This window comes from Danio aesculapii, chromosome 11 (genome assembly GCF_903798145.1).
Source record: "Danio aesculapii chromosome 11, fDanAes4.1, whole genome shotgun sequence".
Lineage (NCBI taxonomy): Eukaryota > Metazoa > Chordata > Actinopteri > Cypriniformes > Danionidae > Danio > Danio aesculapii.
In genome coordinates, this window is record NC_079445.1 from 27,487,246 (window position 1) to 27,509,897 (window position 22,652).

A 22,652-nucleotide genomic window follows, 5' to 3' on the forward strand; every position below is an offset into this window, starting at 1 on the left:
CTGTTTACACTTTTGCGAAATTGAAATGTGTTACTTATGACACGATTTTTTATTTTTGTTATACCGTAAGTTACACATTCTTCTTTCATTAGCCCCTTTTACACAGTGATACAAGTAAATATCTGGAAAATTTCTGGAACAACATAACCAGTAAATTCAAAACAGCGGAACAACTTTACCGGTAAATTCAAAAAAGTCACACAGGCAAGGACGTTCTGGAATTTTTTTTCAGAAAAGACCATTCACACATCCATTCCAAAATACTGATAAATTCTGACACCATCAACCAAAAATGACCTCTAAATGGCTGCGCTTGTATTTGTAAACATAGAGGTGGTCTGGCTCTTGTTGATGGTTTCACTACTCTTTAAAGCTTTAGCATTCATGCAGCTGCTTTGTTCCAGAGATATCCAATGGCAGAAGCACAAACTGCAGCTAAATGTTTACACATCTGACTACATTAAAATTCTGTGAATGGATAAGTGTTGGGAACAACTTTGATGAAAACATATAGAGGAGCTCTTTCGCATGTCGAGATTTACATAATATGTGTGTTGGCGCTCACCGGCTGCTTCACGCGCACACGGGTCAAGCAGCTGAAGCAGAGCTTGAAGGTAAACAAACAGCGGCTTATCATAAGCATTTTATCGATAATTTTTTTACACAGTTGGTATTAGGAAGGAACATAAAAACTGCATCTGACTAACATCTAGCAGCTAAATGTGTCTTGAAAAATATTCAAAGGCTTTTATATTCATAAACCTCCCAGATGTAAATGCATCTCAATGTTCTGATGGACTGGAGTAGATGTTTCATGTCAGTGCATTCTAAACGTGAACGCGGTCTTTCCGGCAATTTTCCTTCTGGGTTCACACAGTGCAGCATTCCGGCAAATTACCGGTAATGTTACAACTTCTCTTTCTGGAGAATCGCCGAAACGAATTTACCGGAAGTTTCAAAAAGGGCCTATTCACACATGATTCCTTCCTTCCTGTATGTGTGAAAGGGGCTATTGTGCATATGGAGATAAACAGATGAGACAAATGTATTCAATTACAAATCATAGACACCATTAAATTGTTTTGTGGCATTTATTTAGTGTTGGGGAAAGAACTGGATGAAAATAATCATTTATTCATGAATAATGCTGCATATCCCTGTAAATGTCATTAGTGTGAAAAGGAACAAAAGGAATTAAAAGTCCTTTACTTAGTATATATTTTACCTATAAACAGTCAAACATTTTATGAAGTTTAAGTGCGAGTTTTGAGCTTTCCCAGAAATGTAGGCTGAACATATTTCCAGTGAGCTTGTATAATTCCATATACTGATGGCAAAAGGTTACTATAAGCAACACAAATGGTCAATTATAAACGCGGCTTCTCATTTTCTAATTGCTTTAGTTCAAACTGGCTTGCGGATTTACTTATTGTATGAGATCAGTGCCAAAAGACGAATCGATTTTAATCTATTATAGCCCCATTATGACTGTGCATGGACATTCCCTACTTTATCAAAAAGACATCTAGGCTTCCCATTTCATCTCACCAGCAATGAGCCAGAGATGTGCAGGGGAAGTGTACAATAGCAAATTGCACTGGATTACTCTGAGCAGGCCTTTATTTCAATCCAAATCAATCAGTTCGCGGTCTTGTGCAAAGATTGCCGTGTGCCAAGAGCCTGTAACGCACCCGTGAGTCAGCGGCCCCGTCAGACAGCCTGCAACAGAGAGAACCATTTAAAGGAGCAGTTCACACAGAAATGAAAATGCTGTAATTATTTACTCATCCTTTTGTAGTTTCAGTCTCTTGGGCTGTTTGATGACCATGAAGGGTTAAAACCAAAAAGATGTTTGTTTTTTATTTGTGCATTAGAGATGGCCATTAGCCTATATTGAGTGTTTTTAATATATTTGTATGTTTATATTATATACTATAAGTGTCAACACAGTTTATGTTGATATAAAGTAGTTTGACATCTGAAACACATCTGAAAAATACTGCAGGACATAGAAGTGCATAATCCAATTACACAGGAGTCATGCTTTCATGAAATAGTGAACATGTACTGTATAGGTTATATCTGCGCACAATAATTAGGACTAAAATATACATTTACTGTAATATTTTGTGTTGGACCATAAGTGTATATAAAGAATTTTAAACATACTAATAACATAAGAGTAATTTTACAGTAGCAGCAACTGTAAAGCGACTGTTTCAATGCGGTAAAACAGGATTTATCCAAATGTAAAATACAGAGATGTACTATCTATCACTATTAAGCTAGAAAGTACATCAGCCGACTCTAGTCTGTGTAAAACTATCATTATATTAGTGTATATGAAATAAACTCAAATAGTTATGTCAAATGTTTTGATGCAGTGGTCATATTGTATGTTTAGGAATCTGACAACACTGCTTTATGGGGATATTTATACAATGCCGCTAGCAACTGTATGCTCTTTTGTCATTAATTTACATTTTGGGGTCCTAAAGATGCAAACTTTTGAAAACTGGGTTTAAAATTAAACAGAATTGAGCTTTTTATTTTACCTTTACGTTTAGTTATTTTGCAGAGGCTTTTGTCCAGAACGACTTGCAATTGAAGAGGCATTCAGTGATTCAGCAAGAAGTGGCAATACACACAAGAAGTGCTAATTATACAAAGCAACTGTTTGTGATCAGATAATTAAGTGCTAGAGTTGGGTTAGGGGTGTTTTTTGAAATAAGAACATTTGTACAGCTGGTTTGTTAACCAGTGTGTTGTTTTTTTTTATGTTGAGTGATCATAAGAACAGTGGGGTGTAAGCATGCAAAACCGTTACAAGTGTTAGTATTATGAGATGAAATAATGTGTTTTCTACAGGTGGTTTGTCAAGCCCACTCACCTGTGTGAGGCACACTATGAATTGCAGTTTTTATATATATATATATATATAATTTTGATTAACTAAATATATGCTAGTCAGAAGATTCGTGTGGACTTCAATGGTTGTTCTTGTAGTAAACATTTACTTTAACTCTTTAACTACCCTGCAGAGAAAAAACTTTTGGATTGCATTTCTTAACTCCTAATGTCGCTAGTTAACACACTCAATGCATTTTTTTTTCCAACACATCCCGTAATTTCTAAAATATCAGCCTCTACCAAATGGTTGATATTTCAGTTTATGGTAAAAGTACCGGAATTAATACATATACTATGAAAATTCTGAAAATATGAAGTGTAAGACCAATTTATTTAAAAACATAATCAAAATAAAACACTTTTGAATACTAAATCACCTTTATATTTTGAAATATAACAGAAAATATTTCCGATTCTCATTTAACATGTTTTCTTGTTTGTGTTTTTTTTTTACAATAAAACCAAAATCAAGTGTAGTAGTGCAACAGGATTATGTTTGTTTGTTTTGTTTTTTTGTAAACCAACAGTGTTGTGTGTGTAAACCATTATTCTAAACAGACATTCTTTAAATTACTTTAACAGTCATTATTTAAAACAGTAAAAATATGGTCAACCGTTTGGTAGAGTGGCAGTCAAAGGGATAAGAAACAATGAATCATTTGTTTTTTGAAGTCGAAGCACACCAGTTATATTACTGGAAAAATGTTTTGAACAATTTCTGTTATTTTGTAATGCATGATGATTTTTTATATAATCAAATTCAAATTCAGTTGAAACTGTACACCCAGGTAAAAGATGACTTATTTTAGCTTCACTGCTGGCAAAGAATTGCTAAATATGAAATGATTTGGAAAAATCTATATTTTTACCCATCCCTTGCAAGAATCAACAAAGTAATATTTTCTGCCCTTTTAACATGTAGCTGCTGTGCACTGGTATGCAATGGAACTGTTAAGGGAAAAAAGCATGCACATTTAAAACAAACAAAAGCAGCATGTGGATTTAAAAAGACTTAAGGGTGAGCAAATAATGACACTTTTCAGTTTTGGGTAAGCTTATTCCATTAAGTTCAGCTGCTCTATTCCCAGAATGGACATGAATGAGGATGTATTTGTTGATATGCATGTGTTGCTTTAGTGTTTGGCTTACACTGTAGCTGACTCCTGCTGCTCTCTGCTCACTTATGAAGGCTTATCGTATACAGCTACTTGGTCACCCTTTAAATCGGTTCTGTGTATGTATTCTCTCTTTCCCTTAATGCATGCAGAACGCTATCTTGGAGGGCTCCAGAGAGGTATCTGAGTTCTACTGTGACCGAATCCTTTGTACTTGCTTCACACTTTTCTTTCACTCTGTAATATGCATTAGTCTAGTCTATTCACTCTGCTTTAACATTTTGCCACCAGTTTGCATTTCCACTAAAGTATCATCTGTATCGTATAATGTATAGTTTACTCCTAGAGCTAGATTTTAAACCTGATTTACAGTACAATCCTCTTATTTAAAAATGTATCTTATATAATCTAGAAATTGTTAATGATGAATATATAATTTTAGAAATAAGTGTGATTGTAGTTTAGACTTACAGTATCAAGAGTGCTTATCTTAAAAATGTGCATGTGATTTATAAATTTTTTTATTTCAGTGGTCTCTGGTGGTTGCCACTATCACAGAAATCCCACCTCTCCTGTTTCTACCTAACTTCCTGGTACAGCGAAAAGTGCTGAGACCATTACGAACGCAAACAGGAGGAACCATCATGGTAGGTTTCAAACATCTTTTACCAAGCAGATTATGTATTAACTTAAGTAATAGCTTAAGTCATTTTTAAATGATATTTTTTGGAATATATTAAATGTGTATGGAATTTTTTCTGTAGTTTTTTTTTTTTTGTTTTTTTATTTTTTTATTTTTTTTACTGTCGATGGCACCAAGATTTTTGCAATCAGAACACACCTTTTGAATAGGCATGGCAGAGATTCACAGTAAATGGCCACTGTTGATATTAGTTTGCATATTTAACATTTTTTACAAAGTTTGAAAGGGCAACTGTATGCCCTAAAACAGTGGTCCCCAAACACTTAAAAAAAAAAACTGATTCTTTCGGTTACATGAGCGCCAAAAGCTATCAAAATTAGTAAGAAACAGACGTGTTTGGAAGGTTTCTTTGCAAAGGGGAAAAGGCCCAGTGAAGGACCCACGAACTGCCAAGGAATAGATCAGCAACCCATTTGTCAACAAATCAGGTAAATCCAGCATGTCTGTGCAAGAAGATCAACTGCTGGAGTTCGCAAATGACGGCGGACTTAGGGGCCATTCAAATGTTGCATCTTTTCTGCACACAAGTTTGTTATTTGCAATGGAGGTGCATGGCTTGCTCTCGCATATTGGGAGCGACATGCACAAGCCAGGGGCACCTAGTTGAAAACATTTCTTTTCAGAATGCTGTGAACTCACACGAATAACGTGACGAAAACTGACCAATTAGTATGGTATATACACATTTCTCAGACAAACACAAACACCCAAACACTGTAGTGCTTGTTAATTTTCTTCATAAATAAAACGTGTGTCAGGGATGTAGCAGTGATTTGTTTTGTCAGCTTGTCATCCTTTGAGACAACTGTTAATGGTCACCTTGCAATCTACATACATACCCCCAACACACATTTGTCTCCGAATCTCTGGGAGACCGGGGGATTGGGCAGTGGTGGGTGGTGTACTGTTTGTGGTGTAACTGTACCATGGACCATGTTTCGAGCAGTGGGAATTGAATATTCTAAAGTTGACGATCGGGGCGGTGTTGGAGGCTGTACCAAAATCATGAGGACCGGGGGTTTACAGAAGTTTTCTGGGAGAAATTACAAAACTGGATGGTGGCGGGAGATAGATAAATATGGGAGACTCCCGGGAAAAACTGTAATGTTAGCAGGTATGTTCATGGATGGAAGCTGCTGATTTAGGTTAAAAATGCTTAAATGTACAGTACTTTCAGTATTTTTGAATTATGCCTTAGTTATAAACAAATCTGCAGTAAAAGTGCATAAATAACCAAGTTTATGTGGTTTATTAGGTGTTGGTTTTCTGTGGATGTGGAATTTAGACACACTGTTGTGTAATAAAGCCAGATTCCGCAACCTGTCATTGTGATACATTGGCTTTAATGTAAGCTGTTTTTAGACTAACAACAAGTTTTCAGTTCTGAAACTTTTTATAGTATTTTGATTTCTCAGTTCATGACCCGTTTAAAGGGATAATCCCCCCAAAACTGAAAATTCTGTCATGATTTCCTCATCTTTGATTCAAACCTGTTTGTTTCTTCTGTTGAACACAAAAGAAGGTATTTTGAAGAAAGTTAAAAACCTGATACTGTTGATATCCATAGCAAGAAAAAGAAATACGAAGGAAATGGTTGGTTTTCAAGTTTCAGCCAAGTTAAATTCTTCTTTTGTGTTCAACAGAAGAAAGAAACTCAAACAGTGTTGAAACAAGTGAAGGGCAGTGATGTGAAGAAACAAATTATAAATACTCAAACTACTGTAAGTAGTTTTTCTCAGAAACTGTAATTTACAAATGTGTGCTTTTACTTTCCTTTGAGTACATTTTTAGGGCTTTGTCGGTTCATTTACTTCACAACTTTCCTTCAACCTGCAATCACTACTTCATTTTTTCTTGTCTATGGGGATTAGAAAAATCTTGTGCTTCCTGTCCAATCAAATTGCACATAGGAGGTAAATCACTTCATAATGAACTACCTCAAGACACGGACAATTTATATTTGCAGCAAACTGTTTGGAAGCATTAAAAATGTTCAAGACGATGTCCAAAATCTTCACACGCATTGATTGTTTAGATGCATGTCAATAAAGAAAGGATGTTCGATGTTTACTGTATGATGACGGAAGTGGTCAACATAACGTCAGATTGACATTGTACCCCAACGTCGTGGGGATGTTGCATTTTGTTTGGAAATGAAAATCGGGCTGACATTAGAACCCAACGTCCAAACTAAAATCAACCAAATATCAATGTCTAATGATGTTATGTGCCTGCTGGGCAATAACTAAATGCACTACAGAATGTTACGTTTACACACACATCCACAAATTACATGTAAATGCATCAGCTTTTTATAGCGTAATACTCACTACTCACTACTCTTGAGTACTTTTTACTCATACATTGAGTAATATTTACAACAGATACTTTTTCACTTCATTTTTAGGTAAGGTACTTTTACTTAAGTATGATTTTTCAGTACTCTTTTTCACCACTGGTGAAAGGTGAGTAAATAGTGAGTACACTCTTAGAAATAAAAGTACGCGAGCTGTCACTGTGGTGGTACCTTTTGAAAAGGCACACATTTGTACTTAAAGGGTCCATATTGGTACCTCAAAAGTATATATTAGTACCTAAAAATTTTAAGAGGAACACTTTTATACATTTTAGGTACTAATATGTACCCTTAAGGTATTAATATAGACATTTTAGGTACAAATTTGTACCTTTCGAAAAGGTATCACCCCAATGACAAATCACGTAACTTTATTTCTGAGAGTGTACATTTAAATTTAGGGGTAAACTATGCCTTTAAGAAGGTGCTTCTTAAAGGGATAGTACACGGTGTAAAGCTATAACACTGTGTAAACACTGTGTAAAACTATAGGATCAGTAAAAGGGTCAAATTTACGTGTAGTTCATCAAAACAAATTTGTTTTATAGCAGCCAGAGGGATATTTCTGTTGGCCAGCAGACAACCCTAATATAAATGTGATATACTGGTAAATGTGCTGATAGATTACACATTTCTACAAGTGTCAAAACAAAATCCTTTACTTTATCCAGTAGTATCTTGTGTAATCCGGCAAGTCTTTATAAACTATAAAAAAAATCAAACAGTCTTTTTTTATGCTGCAAGTGAGAAGCACAAAGGCATTTTAATAGACAATGCTATACAGCTTTTCTTTTCTGTGCGGTGCTGTATAATACCAGGTGTTCTACTGTTGGAGAATGTAATACAGTGAGTCATCATCTTGCTCGGGCTCCAGTTCCGTAGAGTATTATTCAAAAGTTTTACTAGGAAACAGGAACATTTGGTGACAGAAAGTTGTTTGTGAGGGCCTAGTTAGGGGGCTTTCGTTGGCATAAGTTGAAATAACCTGGGGAGGAACAGCCGGTAGGAAAGGCTCTGAACATCTGTGATAGAGATGCTCTGAGGAGTTTCTCACAGGTAACACGACCAGCCTTTTCTGAAGCTATCGTAGAAGCAGACACATCGCTTGCTGCTTTTCTGCTTGAGAGTTGAGCAGAGGAACAAATAATAAAGGCTGAGACTGCTGCTTTAATTCCTAATGAGTTTTCAGTGTTTTATTTCTCAGAGGAAGTTTCTGTTTTTGGAGCTTAATAACCTGCTTGGATGTTTGTGCTCTTGAGTCCATGACACGTTTCTCTGCGGTAAAGGCTTTCTGATGTTTAAATTGTGGTTTAAATATTTTAAATGCTCAAATTTAAGCAATACGCTGAAGACAGAACTGAGCTTTTCTACCAAATCAGCTACCATCAAAAAAAAAAGAATCATAAGACATCAACACATACACATGCATGGGTGATTATAGAATTGCAGGCACATTTCGCGTTTTCAGGATAAAACTTCTATTATTTTTGAATAATTCCAAAAATTGTACCATGGTATCTCTAAAATAATACATTGTGTATTTAAACTATATAATATGTTAATTATATAAATATAATATATTTTTGACTGATTCCACCTTCTGAATCATACATTCAGCTTCACTTATCATGAAAAAATTAAGTTAATAGTTATTTTTTTGTGTTTACTCGACGATAAATAACAGCATATGAATTTGCATAAAACATCTATTTTCTGTGTTGTTTATTTCCTTTTTGTGGTAAATTTTTCTTAACTGTTTTATCATTATTTTTCTTATCATCTCTGAATACATCAGTTTTACAAAAAGCCATTACAATCAGCACTTTATGTAAATTTAGCTATTTATTTATTTATTTTATTTTATTTTTCTGCTCTTTTTACAAGATTGTGCCAAAGCAGCTTAAAAGAAAACATTATTTCAGATTGTGGACCATTCCAGCAAATGAGGCAGACAGGAGAGTAGTGGTAGACTGCTGGTGTATTTATAGTTAGGATGCACTCACACTATGCTATCAGAACCGTGCCCAGGTTTGTTTCCCAGTTTGTTTGACAACTGTGAGTGCTCCGAATCGGGCCCAGGCACGGTTCAGTTGGCTGGCCCTGACCCCATTAAAGAGGTGTGCCAAAGCGTGGTTCAGTTGGGTTTTGGTGGGTACGCTTGTAGTGTGTGCGCAAAGCGTGCCTGAGCCCTAAACTGAAGATACGACTTCGCTTTTAATATGGATTTATTAATTATTCTCTTGTAGTTTATTAAAGATGCAAACCCCTCGCTGCATGTCCGCTGCACCTTCAGCAAATCTCCAAATACATGCAGCGCGATGACTTTAATGAACATTTGAGCGTCAAAAGTTGTGTATCTGTTCGGCGAAATACTTGACAGCGTGTCACTGCATCCCAAACGGCTAAGATGCTTTCACGTCTGTGGATCAATTCTTTTGTTCCGAAACAGGGATTACAATTGTTACTGCTCCCAGTAAATGTTTTGTGTCCTTTGAAGGGAGGCAATATGGAGCATGTACAAACTGACATTAATCTTTAATAAAGCGTTTGAAATGGACAAAATTCGAAACATCTGCTTTACAATGTCGTCCACCATGTTAACTCAGTTGGTCATATCTGTGTCAAATTCTTCTTTTTCTTCTTGTGGGGTTAATGGCGGTTGGCAGACCAACTTACACGGTGCATTCCCACCACCTACTGGATAGAAGTGTGGAGCACATAATGTGAAAAAAGCATGAAATCAAAAGATTATCTCTGTCTAATGCATAGACTGTAAAAGATATGGACGTAGACGTCCGTGACGTCACCCATAGGTTTTGAAGAGCGCAAATGAAGCTACAAGTAGGCATGGCGAACCAGCACCATTTTGTTTGCGCCTCATTGCTCCAACCCGTAAAGAGGCAGAGAGTGAGTGGAGCTACAGACGCCTGCTAGCATTCTGCTTAGATGGGCTTTTCTTTGGGAGAAACGCTTAATACTTCATTACCTGCGATTTGTTTGTATTCTGACCACATGTGCTTGGTTGAATATTATATCAATAAAATGTTTAGTCTTTTAAAAACACATTTAATACATTGAGCCACTAAGCATTGTTCTTTTGATGTTTTTCTACAGGAGGTAAACACGAATTACTTCCAAAATACTTCAAATATAGTTTTTGTTAATAAATGAAGGGCTATTTATGAAATCCAGACTTAACACTGTATGACAACGTTTGAGATGGCTGTTCTAGAGCCTACAGCTAATCAATCTGTCAGATTCTGGAGTGTTTTCAAGTTCTAAAGAATAATATAAATTTTAAATTATCTTAAATAAAACAAATACAATTATAGAGATGGTATATAAGTACATAAGAATTTCACTCGCCTGGGAATTGGAGGCAACATGAATGGTTTGTGAGCACAATAAAGTGCACACAGCATGTCATATCATCTGATAACGGTAGGAAATAATTCCAAAAAAAACCTGACTGTGTAAAGCTGCATAAAACAAAACAAAAATACGATGAATATGCCGAGTTCAGTGGCTAATCAGCTGGAATCAGCTGAGGCGAAGTGACTGTGACCAGGGAGACCTAGCTGTCACTCAAGTGGCCACGCCCTTAATTATGCAGACTTAATATAACTTAATATAAACAAAACAGATGAGTTATTAAAAAAATCACCCCCCCCCCCCAGTTGTCATGAAGGGTAATATTAGCTATATAAACCAAAATCGTTCTTTGTACCAGGTTGTAAACACCTTTTTCAGTTACTTCCATATTAGCTTCATGAGGTAAAGCGGAAGGTTGCCGCTTGGTCAGATGACTAAAATGCATCATCGTTTTCAAAAGTCTCCATTTTCACAGTCGTTCACAATTTCACAGGCACTTCTCAATTTTCAAATTTATCCACATTGGACAGCGTTTCCTAAAAACGACATTTCTGTGTGGACTGAAGGCCAAAAAGGAGACAAAAATATGTAAACATATTAGTGTGGTCATGGACTATACAGATTGAGAGAGAAATAAAAGCTGACTCAAACTATTATTAAAAAAAGACAATAAAAAGATACTAAAATCACTCTGCTGTCAAATTTAAAACCGCGTTTAATTGTTTGCTGAATGGCCACATTGATTTCCTTTGTGAATACCTCACTGTACCTCACATTTGTGCTTTCTTCAGGCTAAAAGACGGACAAGTGGCAATCAATTTTCATGGCAATCTACATCATGTCATAAATGCTGTTGATTGAGCTGAACCCAGGATATTCCTTTAGGATACATCGGTGTCAATCTTCTACCAGCAGTATATCATCCTGAGGACTCCCTTCCCTAGTGCATCATCCCTGTTATTGCAGCGATGTAAAAGACTACATTAAATGACTTTGCGGTGTGCCAGGTGTTCTCCACAGTGCATCTGCGCTCTGACAGACCGCACCGCGCGGCAGACGAACTGGCAATGAGTGCGCTCCACACGTCCCTCTCAGCCCGAGAACATAATTATACCTCCCATTGAGCCCTTCTCACGGCCTGCTAATTGACTGCCATTTCAGTCAGCAGTCGACAGGCTGGATGGAGCTGCAGTTCTGGTTCGGGGAACATGGGAGTGCGTGCAGGCCGTCCCCGTTTCAGGTAGTGCGCAAGAAAGTTCAAGGTTAGACAACAGCCGCTGTGTAATCGTGGGCGTTTGGGAGGAATTATCATAATGGGAAGACTCCTATCATTAATCTCTGCTCTGTTGTTGTGGATTTGTTTATGATCGGAGTCTTAATGCGATGATTATGAATGAGATCAGATGTGCGCACTTGTGTTGGCTTTAATAGCTCTGGTTCAGTTGCAAATAGTGAGAATGAGCTGTTGAAAATGACTAAACGTGCCGGTGGATGTTTTGTTAATTGATGCTGTTCTCACAAAGCAGTCGTGATGTCGTTTAGGAAGTTAGTCTAAAAATAGCACTGATATGAGCTCTGTTTTGATTTTGAAGAGGGTACATTTGGTGCGCCACATATACACGAATCAGGGTTCAGAAATTAGGAAGGCCTGGGCCAGTCTGAGTGGCTTCTAATCATGTATCAGGAAAAATGAGTCATTCCGGAGTTTATTGGTTGAAGGGCTTTGCTATAGCACACACTGATGATGAGCCAAAACATTGTGACTGCTAGATGTTGGAGCTCTAAATGGATGATGTGAAAATCACTTACCTTATTTCTTGCATCCAACATGTTGATTTACTAGAACTGACTTTGGCAACACTTTTTTTTGAGGGTCCATTTGAGTATTAGTCAACTGTCTGCTTAATATCTGTTGATATGATCCTTTAACAGACATTTAACTGACTATAAGAAACTTTGCAAGTACATGTCAACTTGCGCTAACCCTAACCCTAACCTAACAGTCTACTTATAATCTAATGAGAATTAGTTGGGATGTAGATGCAATGTAACTTAAATTCAACAAATGGAACATCAAAATAAAGTGTGACCCTGATTTTTTTTGTTGATCCTTTGCTTACCTTGGGAGACTTCATTTATCTGTGACTAAACAGAATAAGGCAACATGGAAGTAATCTATACAATTCTCAACACAATATGGATTTTTGGGCCAGCTGAATCCGGTTTAATGTGTGTACACAGTATATACAGTTTGTGATATACCCACGTGATACGGGTGTATTTCCACAACGCTGGGACTGGGACAACGCTGGCCATTCTGATGCACAGCCATACAGTATCTCTGTGCTATGAGTGTACTATTGTGTTTCTTCTACAGTTTGATGAAAGATGTACTGTAAAAATAAAAAGAACCAACAGCTGAGTGTTTTAAAAACAATTGGTCACACTTTATTTTGATAGTCCGTTTATTGAATTTGAGTTACATTGCATCTACATGCCAAATGAGAATTCATTAGATTATAAGTAGACTGTTAGGTTGAGGTTAGCATAAGTTGACATGTACTTGCAAAGTTTCTTATAGTCAGTTAAATGTCTGTTATAGAAGCATATCAACAGATATTAAGCAGACAGTCAACTAATACTCGAATGGACCATCAAAATAAAGTGTTACCATACTATTTTATGTGAGGAACTTCCTTCCACCACAGCTTTAAATCTGAACTGGACCCTTTTAAAATGTGAACACAAGTGTTTTTCTACTTTATGGTATAATTTACTTTAGAATTAGCAGGGAATTATTCAATATTTTTTATTTCATAAATGTATTGTAATGTCTTTTTTGTAATGACAAAACATAGGATCTTGCTATAGGCGTCGCTGTAGTGCAATGGGTCGCACATTCGCCACATAGCAAGAAGGTCGCTGGTTCGTTACTTCGGCTGGGTCAGTTGGCATTTCTGTGTGGAGTTTGCATCTTCTCCCTGTGTTGCCGTGGGTTTCCTCCGGATGCTCCGGTTTTCCCCACAGGTCCAGAGACATGCACTATAGGTGAATTGAATAAGCTCAATTGTCCATAGTGTATGTGTGTGAATGGGTGTGTATGGATGTTTCCCAGTGATGGGTTGCGGCTGGAAGGGCATCTGCTGCGTAAAACATATGCTGGATAAGTTGGTGGTTCATTCCACTGTGGTGACCCCAGATTAATAAAGGGACTAAGCCGAAAAGAAAATGAATGAATGAGGATCTTGCTATAGGTAAATAACACATTATTGTCATTTATTTACAGAAAATGACAGGAGTTCAATATAAAAATATGATTGTTAACTGCTTTACCATTTTTCTCCCTTATAAAGCAGTTGAAAATTCATCAATTAACAGCAACAATTATATTTCAGCATTACAAATACAACTGTGACTAAACAGCTTGTGCATACTTGTGGATCATTTATTCCAGAAACATTACAAATTATTTTAGTAATCACCAATACTGTTAATTTTTCCTCAGCCATATCACCCTGCAGCCCAAGACTGGTTACTCACTAAAGCGAAGCTGGGCTGACCCTGGTCAGTTGTTGGATTGGAGATCACTTGGTTGCTGCTGGGAATGGTGTTAGTGAGGCCAGCAGTGGGCGCTTAACCTACAGTCTGTGTGAGTCCTAATGCCCCAGTAAAGCGAAGGGGACATTATACTGTTAGTAAGCGCCATCTTTCAGATGAGATGTTAAACCGAGGTCCTGACTCACTTTGGTCATTAAAAGTTCCATGGCACTTCTCGTAAAGAGTAGAGGGCTAATCACACCAGATGCGTTTTTTGCGTTAAGAGGCACCTTTTTATAAGAGGCGCTGCTTATGCGCCCTGTGCGCTTCGTGTTTTACCGTCTGCTGTGCCTCACATTTTTACCCTTGTGTGCTGTGTGCTCGCAGTTGAAAAAAAGTCAACTCTGAGTGGAAAAAGTGTGTTATGCAGTCGCATCTTTTTCATTCTCCAATCAAATGAAAGCAGAAAATGAAAGCGGGGTTTCTGTTGAGATGCCTTACAGTGTCAAGACAACTACAGAAACTTTTGAAGATGGAGGAGAGACTTGTAGTTGCTGTTTTGAGTTATCCAGAGCTGTATGAATCACAAATCGTGAATATCACAATATTATTAAATTTCAAAATAATCAGAAAGAGCTTTCTTGCCAAGTATGTTCACACATACGAGGGATTTGTTTTCGTGACGGAGCTTCTACAGTGCAACCGAATTACAAAGACAGGACAAAAAACAGATAATAAATATATTTTAAAAATAGAAGTAAGTAGTGAATGCAAATATACAAATTGACAAGTGTATGGACGGGTATATTACTATATACAACGGTGTATGTGCAGCTGTTAAGTGCAAATTGGCATGTAAAGTGTGTTGTTAAGTGTATATGTGTATAAAATTGTATAATAAGTAGTGATGTTTGTTCCACAATTACTATTATCAAGTGTTCATGCGATGGATTGCCTGAGGGAAGAAATATGTATATCAATAGCAACACACTTGCATCGTACGCAGCTGATTCAGTCATTTCATAGCGACCTAAAAATTGCATCGTGTTATTGGAACACACAAAAAAAGATGTGTAACCCTGGTCTCCTGGCCAAATTCTAATGTAATTACACATTACATTACATTAATTTTATAGGAAAGATGTGACTCAATCTTTTGATTGTGTTCATACATTTGATAAGTTCTTCACTAAATCCAAATTTTGTTGAAATCTGTGTAGATTGTTTTTTTTCACGTTGCATTTTCTGTTTCGTTGCTCTTACTGGTTGATTTGAATAAAATATTAATAATGAGTAAATTTATATGCACTCCGGTCCTTGAATTGATTGAAATGATTGCAGACTTGAAACTTTTGATGCAATTTTACTGATGGATCCCATATCAGTAGAGAGGGAGAGCAGAGGATGTTGAAAAGGAGCGATAGAGCTGAGTTGAGCTGAGTTCTGCCTCCCAGGAGCAGCTCAGGGCTCCAGGCTCACTGATAACCTTCTCCTTATGCAAAGCCATGCACTGGATGGAGCCGAGGGATTGAGCTCAAGAGCACTGCAAGCGCGTGTGTGTGTGTGTGTGTGTGTGTGTGTGTGTGTGTGTGTGTGTGTGTGTGTGTGTGTGTGTGTGTGTGTGTGTGTGTGTCTGTGTGTTCATACAGTACATGTGTGCAGCTCTCCTCTTAGTTTGGCTCTCTACTAAACAATTGACTGAAAGTAGCTTTAAAAGCTCTCAGAGGAGACTGGCATGAGAGTATCAGTATAGTATATCAACTCTAAATGTAGTTATCCTGTCTTCAATGATCATTATCTCGGATCTCATAATAGACAAGCAGCTTGAATCTGAAATAATGTTTAATAGTTTCTACTGTTTACATTCCATTGCTTGTGTTTGCAAAGTATGTGTACTGTATGTGTTTTTATACAGTTGAAGTCAGAATTATTGCCCCCCCTGTATTTTTTTTCTCTCCAATTTCTGTTTAACCGAGAGATTTTTTTCAACACATTTCTAAACATAACAGTTTTAATAACTCGTCTCTAATAACTGATTAATTTTATCTTCGCCATGATGACAGTAAATAATATTTCACTATATATTTTTAAGATGCTAGTACTCAGCTTAAAGTGACATTTAAAGGCTTAACTAGGTTAATTAGAAGGTTTAGAGTAGTTAGGCAAGTCATTTTATAACAATGATTTGTTCTGTAGACAATCGAAAACAATGCTTCTTAAGGGGTCTAATAATATTGCTCTTAAAATTGTCTTACAAAAAAACTTACACCTGCTATTATACTAGCCGAAATAAAACAAATAAGACTTTCTATAGAAGAAAATATGTATAGGAAATACTGTGAAAAATTCATTGCTCTGTTAAACATAATTTGAGAAATATTTGAAAAAGAAAAAAAATGGGGCTAATATTTTTGACTTCAGTATATATTAGTCAGAAAGATATTTCAAATAAATGCTGCTATTTTGCTGCTCACTATAATATTCACAGAGAAACAAAATCACTCTCATTTTTATACAATTAAAAACATTTTAAAAATTCAATAATAGCATTTATTTGAAATGAATATTTTTAAATAAACTGTTTTATAACTGATATGTTTCTTGATTATCAAATTAGATTTTGAATCTTGTGGGATCTTGTGACACTGAAGACAGTAATTCCTAATTATTTTATTTTATTTTATTTTATTTTATTTTTTTATTTTTTTATTTTTTCTATTTTTTTTTATTTTATTTTATGGAAACTGTGATGTTTTCTTCAGGAGTCTTTGAAGAATAAACAAGACATAACATTTTTATATGTATTTAAAAAAAATCTTCCACTTAATTTAATTTAATTTAATTTAATTTAATTTAATTTAATTTAATTTAAGAATCGGGTAAGCTAAATTGAGAGTGTGTGGATGTTTCCCAGTGATAGGTTGCAGCTGGAAGGGCATCTGCAGTGTAAAACATATGCTGGATAAGTTGGCTGTTCATTCCGCTGTGGCGACCCCGGATTAATAAAGGGACTAAGTCGAAAAGAAAATGAATGAATGAATGAATTATTTTATTTTATTTTATTTTATTTTATTTTATTTTATTTTATTTTATTTTATTTTATTTTATTTTATTTTATTTTAAACCATGATGTTTTCTTCAGGAGTCTTTGAAGAATAAACATCACATACAATTGAAATATTTATTTGTTGAAAATCCTCCACAGATACCAAATACTGTACCGAGTACTGAGAGCTTCTCTTCGAGGCAGTTTGATTACTTTTGACATGAAGATATGATAAAAGAAAATGCGATCTGGCCTCTCTTTGAAAGTCAAGTGAAAAGCTGATTATTATTTCAACAAAGCGCCATCAAGTTTTCTTTTTATTGCAAACCTCATTGGAATTCTCCCCTCTTAGAAGATAGTCTTATATGTGATAGACAAATGGATAGTCATTTCTTTGATGGAAACACCATTTTAAAGCCATTTCCGGTTATTCCACTGCTTTTAAATGTGTTCGAGATTATATTTTTCCTATATGTTCATGGGAGATAATAACAGAAATGAAGCAAAACTAAGACAGAAGGCAGATAAGGCAAATAAGGGAAGGAAAATATGAGGAAAGGATCAAACTAAATAACTAAAAAAGTGTGTTTGAGTATTAGAAAGGCACATAAAGCTGCACAAAACCCATCCTAAGCCATTAGTAGACTACATATGCATACAACTTTTTGTGTAAAGTTGAAAGGATTTGTAATCAGAGATGAAAGAAGAGCAGATAATGTTGAATCCTCCCTCAGCTTTAGTGCCAAGTTACCCTGCTTTTGATTTATTCGGCGCATGAACAGATTTCTGTTTTTCTGTTAATTTATTGATGACCGAAAAGGGGGGAAATGCCAGCTGGAAAATGAGATCATGAAACTAAAGTGTTCTCTGTCTGTTTGTTGCCTTCTTTTTTTTTTAAACCTAGGCCGGAAAGCTGGCAGTAGATCGAGGATGGGCAATAAATGTTGGTGAGTTCTCATTTTAATACTCTCAGTCATCACTGGGAAAACTATTGCAGAGAGAATAAGTGCATCTTAGTGTGGCTTATGGATTTGCTTTGCTCCCTGCATATTTGATTTCATCTCAGACGAGCTATTGATCATTTAAAGTAGTGATAAAGTAGATATATTCTCATATTATTGCATAGTTGCTGCAACTTCACGGTAATGTGTTTGGTGTTGAACTTGTTGGCATTTCTTTAAGTGGAAGCTTAAATATTGTAATGTTTTTGTTGTTGTTGTTGTTAAAAAGTGCATATAGATAAGAAATTAGAAATTAAACATGCAAAAAGACATGCAAACTGAAAATTAAATGAGTAAATAAATGTATCAAATAAAATATTTATTATTTAATAAAATTATATTTCATTTTAAATAATTTTCTGTGCTATACTGATAAAAAAATATAAAAAAAAAAAAAAACCAAAAAAAAAAAAAGAAACAAATGAACTAGCAAATAAAAATAATTGAAATATTGAGTAATAGAGGAATTATCGACCTACGTCATGATGTCACACGGGTTCCCTATTGCAAAAAGAGACCGGTTGCAATAGCAAACATGTCGTGTTATGAGGATGCCAGAAGAGTTTATAAGAGTTTTATGTAATGCTTTGGGTTTTGGGATTACCACCTTGCAGAAGCACTCATGCTTTGGGTGTTGGCAGCTTAATTTGCAAAAATGCTGTTTGTTGATTTGCACAGTGAAAAATAACTCCTAAAATTAATTCTAAGATCAGTTTCAATTAACTTTACAGTATATGTAACTCATGAAATATGCCTAAAAGGGCTTTTTTAGTTCATTTAGGATAACTTGAAGTAAAACTAAGAGACTTTGAAATGATTTAAACTTTTATTTGATAAAATCATGTTGGACCAACTCAATTGCATTTTAATTGTGTAAAAAATAATTATTTTTTTAGTTGTTGCTAAACAAATTTATTAGATGGAAATACGGCCCTCGATTAAATTGAGTTCATCCAATGAATTATATTTTTTAATGTGATATAAAGAAATTAAATTAATTTTAGTTTGGAATAGTTTTTCCCCCCAAGCATTCTCCAAATAGTCATTCTTTTATTAAAAAAATTGCATAGAGACAAATTTTTCAAGATGAAAAATAAATAAATCAATAAATAAAAATGACAAATGGAACATTTAATAATTGAATACAGTACAGAATTTATTTTATTTATTTATTTTTGTACCATTGGTCTTGTACTGATGGAATTTAATACCTATACCTATAAATTAAAATAAATGAAACAGCAAATAAAAACAAATAAATAAATTAATTAAATATTGACTAACTGCATACAATAGAATTGTTTTTTAAATTAATTTCATTTCACCAGTGGTATACATTTTTTAAAGTTTAATTAGTTTTAAGTTGTATCAGGGTTTTTTCTCTAAATATTAATTATTTTATTAAAAAAATTATATAGACAAAAAAAAAACGATGAAAGTGAAAAATAAATGAATTAATAAAGAAAAAAAGACAATTGGAACATTTAAAAATTGAATACAGTACTATGTTTATTTAATTTTATTTTACACCAGTGTGATGGCTTTGCACTGTTGGTATTTGTTTGAGAATGGTAAAAATAAATGGGAAAGGAACAGTTAATATTAAGTTATATCTGGGTTTTTTCATGTGCTCATAATAAAAAAGGCCCAAATAGGCTGATGTATTGATGCATTCACAATTCTATTCCAGTCTTCATTTCTAAAAAAAAAACAAAAGTGTTGAAAAAGCATGACTCCTGCCAGCTCAGCCGTTTCCTTCATGCCGCTGAGAAACAGTGCTGCTCTTTGCCTCTGCATTGCTAAACATAATAGACAACGGACGACTGTTCATTCGAATGCACGCGTTGTTCCGTGGAGGGTGTTGCTCAGTAATTGAAAGGTGTGAATCAGCAAGCGGGGTCGTGTGAATAAGCAATAAATGCTAATCAGCAACTGGCCCGCTCCCGTAGAGGCGCTTCCGGAGTGCAAAGTCATTTAATGAGGCTAAATGTGGCGGGTCATGAGAGGACAGATTGGATCTGTTGCCTGAATGTATAAGCGTGATCCTAATTAAAAGCTAGTCTCTCAATCTTCCACTTTTTGAGGGTACGTTCAGATGGAAATCTAAAGGTGTTTCTGGAAAACAGACGCCGTGTTTTGTTTATGCATCATTCAGTGAGTCGAGCTTTTTCTATGCGAGATATTGCACACATAAAAACATTAAAACCACTTTTTTTCCTGCACTTCAATTTGAATAAAGGGATTTTAGTTCTTTTGTTCATATATAATTTAATAATAATAATAATAATAAAAGTTGTTTTATTAATATATCAATTATATTAGATACAATAAAAATGTAAAGAAAAACTTGAATATGCTCAAATATGTCTAAAATGATTGATTTATTTTTTAGGAAATTAAATGTATGCTAATTGAGTATGTACAATTATTCGCATAATTAAACACAGCATTTAGACAAACTTCTATAAAATGTAAAAAAATGTAATACAGAAAATGTAATCAGTCAATTAGTCTAAATTGTCAGTCAGAAGTCAAAACATGGTGATAAAAGTCATGGTGATCCAAAGTCAACCAGTCAAACATGGTGATAAAAAGTTATAATTTTTTACCTGCAGTATCTTACCATTCCTTTTTATACAGGAGGAGGATTCCATCACTGTTCAAGCGACAAAGGAGGAGGTTTTTGTGCCTATGCTGACATCACACTTGCTATCAAGGTGAGATGTTTGTACCAAAACACTGCATATATGTGCAAAGAAATACACTGTAAAAAAATCCATTGTTTTACCTTTGTGCAAAGAAATACACTGTAAAAAAATCCATTATTTCACTTTTTTTTGGGAGCTGCAGTGCTGGTAAAGAAACGTAAAATAACGGCCGTTAAATTACAAAAATGGAGGTTAAATTATAGAAATTTACCATAATTCAAAAAAAGTTACAGGAAATTTTTGTAATTTAACATCCATTATTTTATGCTTTTTTTTCTAGTGCCCCGGTTGCCATAAAAAAGTAGAATATCAGATGATAAATTACAGAAATTTCATGTTAATTAAATATATGGTTTTTGCTGTAATGTTACAGTACATTTTCTGTATTTTCTTGTGCTTAAATATGGATTTAATATGGAACCGTTCATAAATGTTGTGGAAAGTTAACCCCTAAACTGCCAGATTTTGTATTCACACTTGTAAATTATAGGTGATATATGCATATTATAAATAGTTTGTCAATATGAGTTCAGGTTTAGAGATTTCATTTAATTATTATTAAATATGTCTTGATAATAACAATTAACTTATTCATTAATTGGCTTATTATCAAGTCCAGTCAAACATTCAGGATGGCTAATTTTGATGGGTGATAAATACAAATCCTTCGTTTATTACAAACTTAGTGTAATACTGAAGTCAAGTTTGGCTCAAGCAAAATAATGCCTCTCAGGTTGTTCCAATTGTCTGAGACCTTAATTCACCATTCGGATATGAACATTTGGATATTTTAGATAAAATCTGATAGCTTCCTCATCCTCCATGGACAACAAGGGTCCAGAGATGCTCAAGGTCCAGAAATGTAACCAAAAGCATTTCATGTAACTGTAGTAATCATGAAGCTCCATGAACACTTTTGTACAACGTGTCAAAGCAGCTTAACATAGAAGATTATAGTAAATTGAAACTGTCAGTTCAGTTTTCAGAGTTGAAGTTCAGTTTAGTTCAGTTCAGTGTGGTTTAATTTTCACTGCTGAAAGCCCAAACACTGAAGAGCAAATCCATCGATGTGCAGCTCCACAAGTCCCTAACCATGCGAGCCAGTGACGACAGCAGTGAGGAACAAACTTTACCAATTGAAGAAAGTGATGGAAAAAAACCTTGGGAGAAACGTGGCTCGGTTGGGCATTACCATTTCTCCTATGGCCAAACTTCTTGTGCAGAGCTGCAGTCTAGGTGCCAGAGGCTGAAGAACGCTGGACTTCCATCATGGAGAAGCTGCAGGTGGGAGAGGTCACCGGCTGGGTGTACAGATTGGCCCTTCACGATCAATGTGGTGACTTGTTTGTCACTGGGGCCTTACAGGAATCAGTCTGACGCTCTCCGCTCCTCCATGACGACCACAGCAGCTGCTCAGGATACGGCCTGGTCCAGGATAATGGAAACCTCTGAAATAATAAAAGCAGCCTAACATAAGTGCTGATGCCGTTTGAATTATAATGTCTTTATGGTAGTGTTCCTGGCTCCAGTTGCCCTAAATAATGCAGACTAACAATCCTTTAGAAGATTTGGATTTCAAAAGCATTTGTGTTTTATGTGTATGCTAATGCAAAGAGATGTGCCTTTAACTTAGTTTTAAACTGACACAATGTGTCTGCTTCCTGAACTGTGGAAGGCTGTTCCAGAGATTAGGGGCCAGATATGAGAAAGATCTACTGCCTACAGTTGATTTTCATATTCTGGGATTAATCAATTGTCCAGAATTAATTGAGCGTAATGGACGTGAGGGGCTATAATACACTAGGAGCTCTCTCGAATACTGGGGAGCTAAGTCGTTCAGGGCTTTGTAGGTAGTCAATAAAACTTTAAAATGGATACGATATTTAATAGGGAGCCAATGCAAT

At 35.4% G+C, this 22,652-nt stretch overlaps 1 protein-coding gene across 2 annotated transcripts in view; it reads left to right on the forward strand.

Annotated features, from left to right (window-relative positions):
• Positions 1-22,652, forward strand: part of hdac11 (histone deacetylase 11) — a 55,679-nt gene that overhangs the window by 3,828 nt on the left and 29,199 nt on the right. For both annotated transcript variants that reach the window (XM_056468033.1, XM_056468034.1), the window contains exons 5-7: positions 4,556-4,672; positions 17,944-17,986; positions 20,681-20,757. In XM_056468033.1, coding sequence (XP_056324008.1) covers positions 4,556-4,672; positions 17,944-17,986; positions 20,681-20,757 — 237 coding nt within the window. The remainder of the gene's footprint in view (positions 1-4,555; positions 4,673-17,943; positions 17,987-20,680; positions 20,758-22,652) is intronic.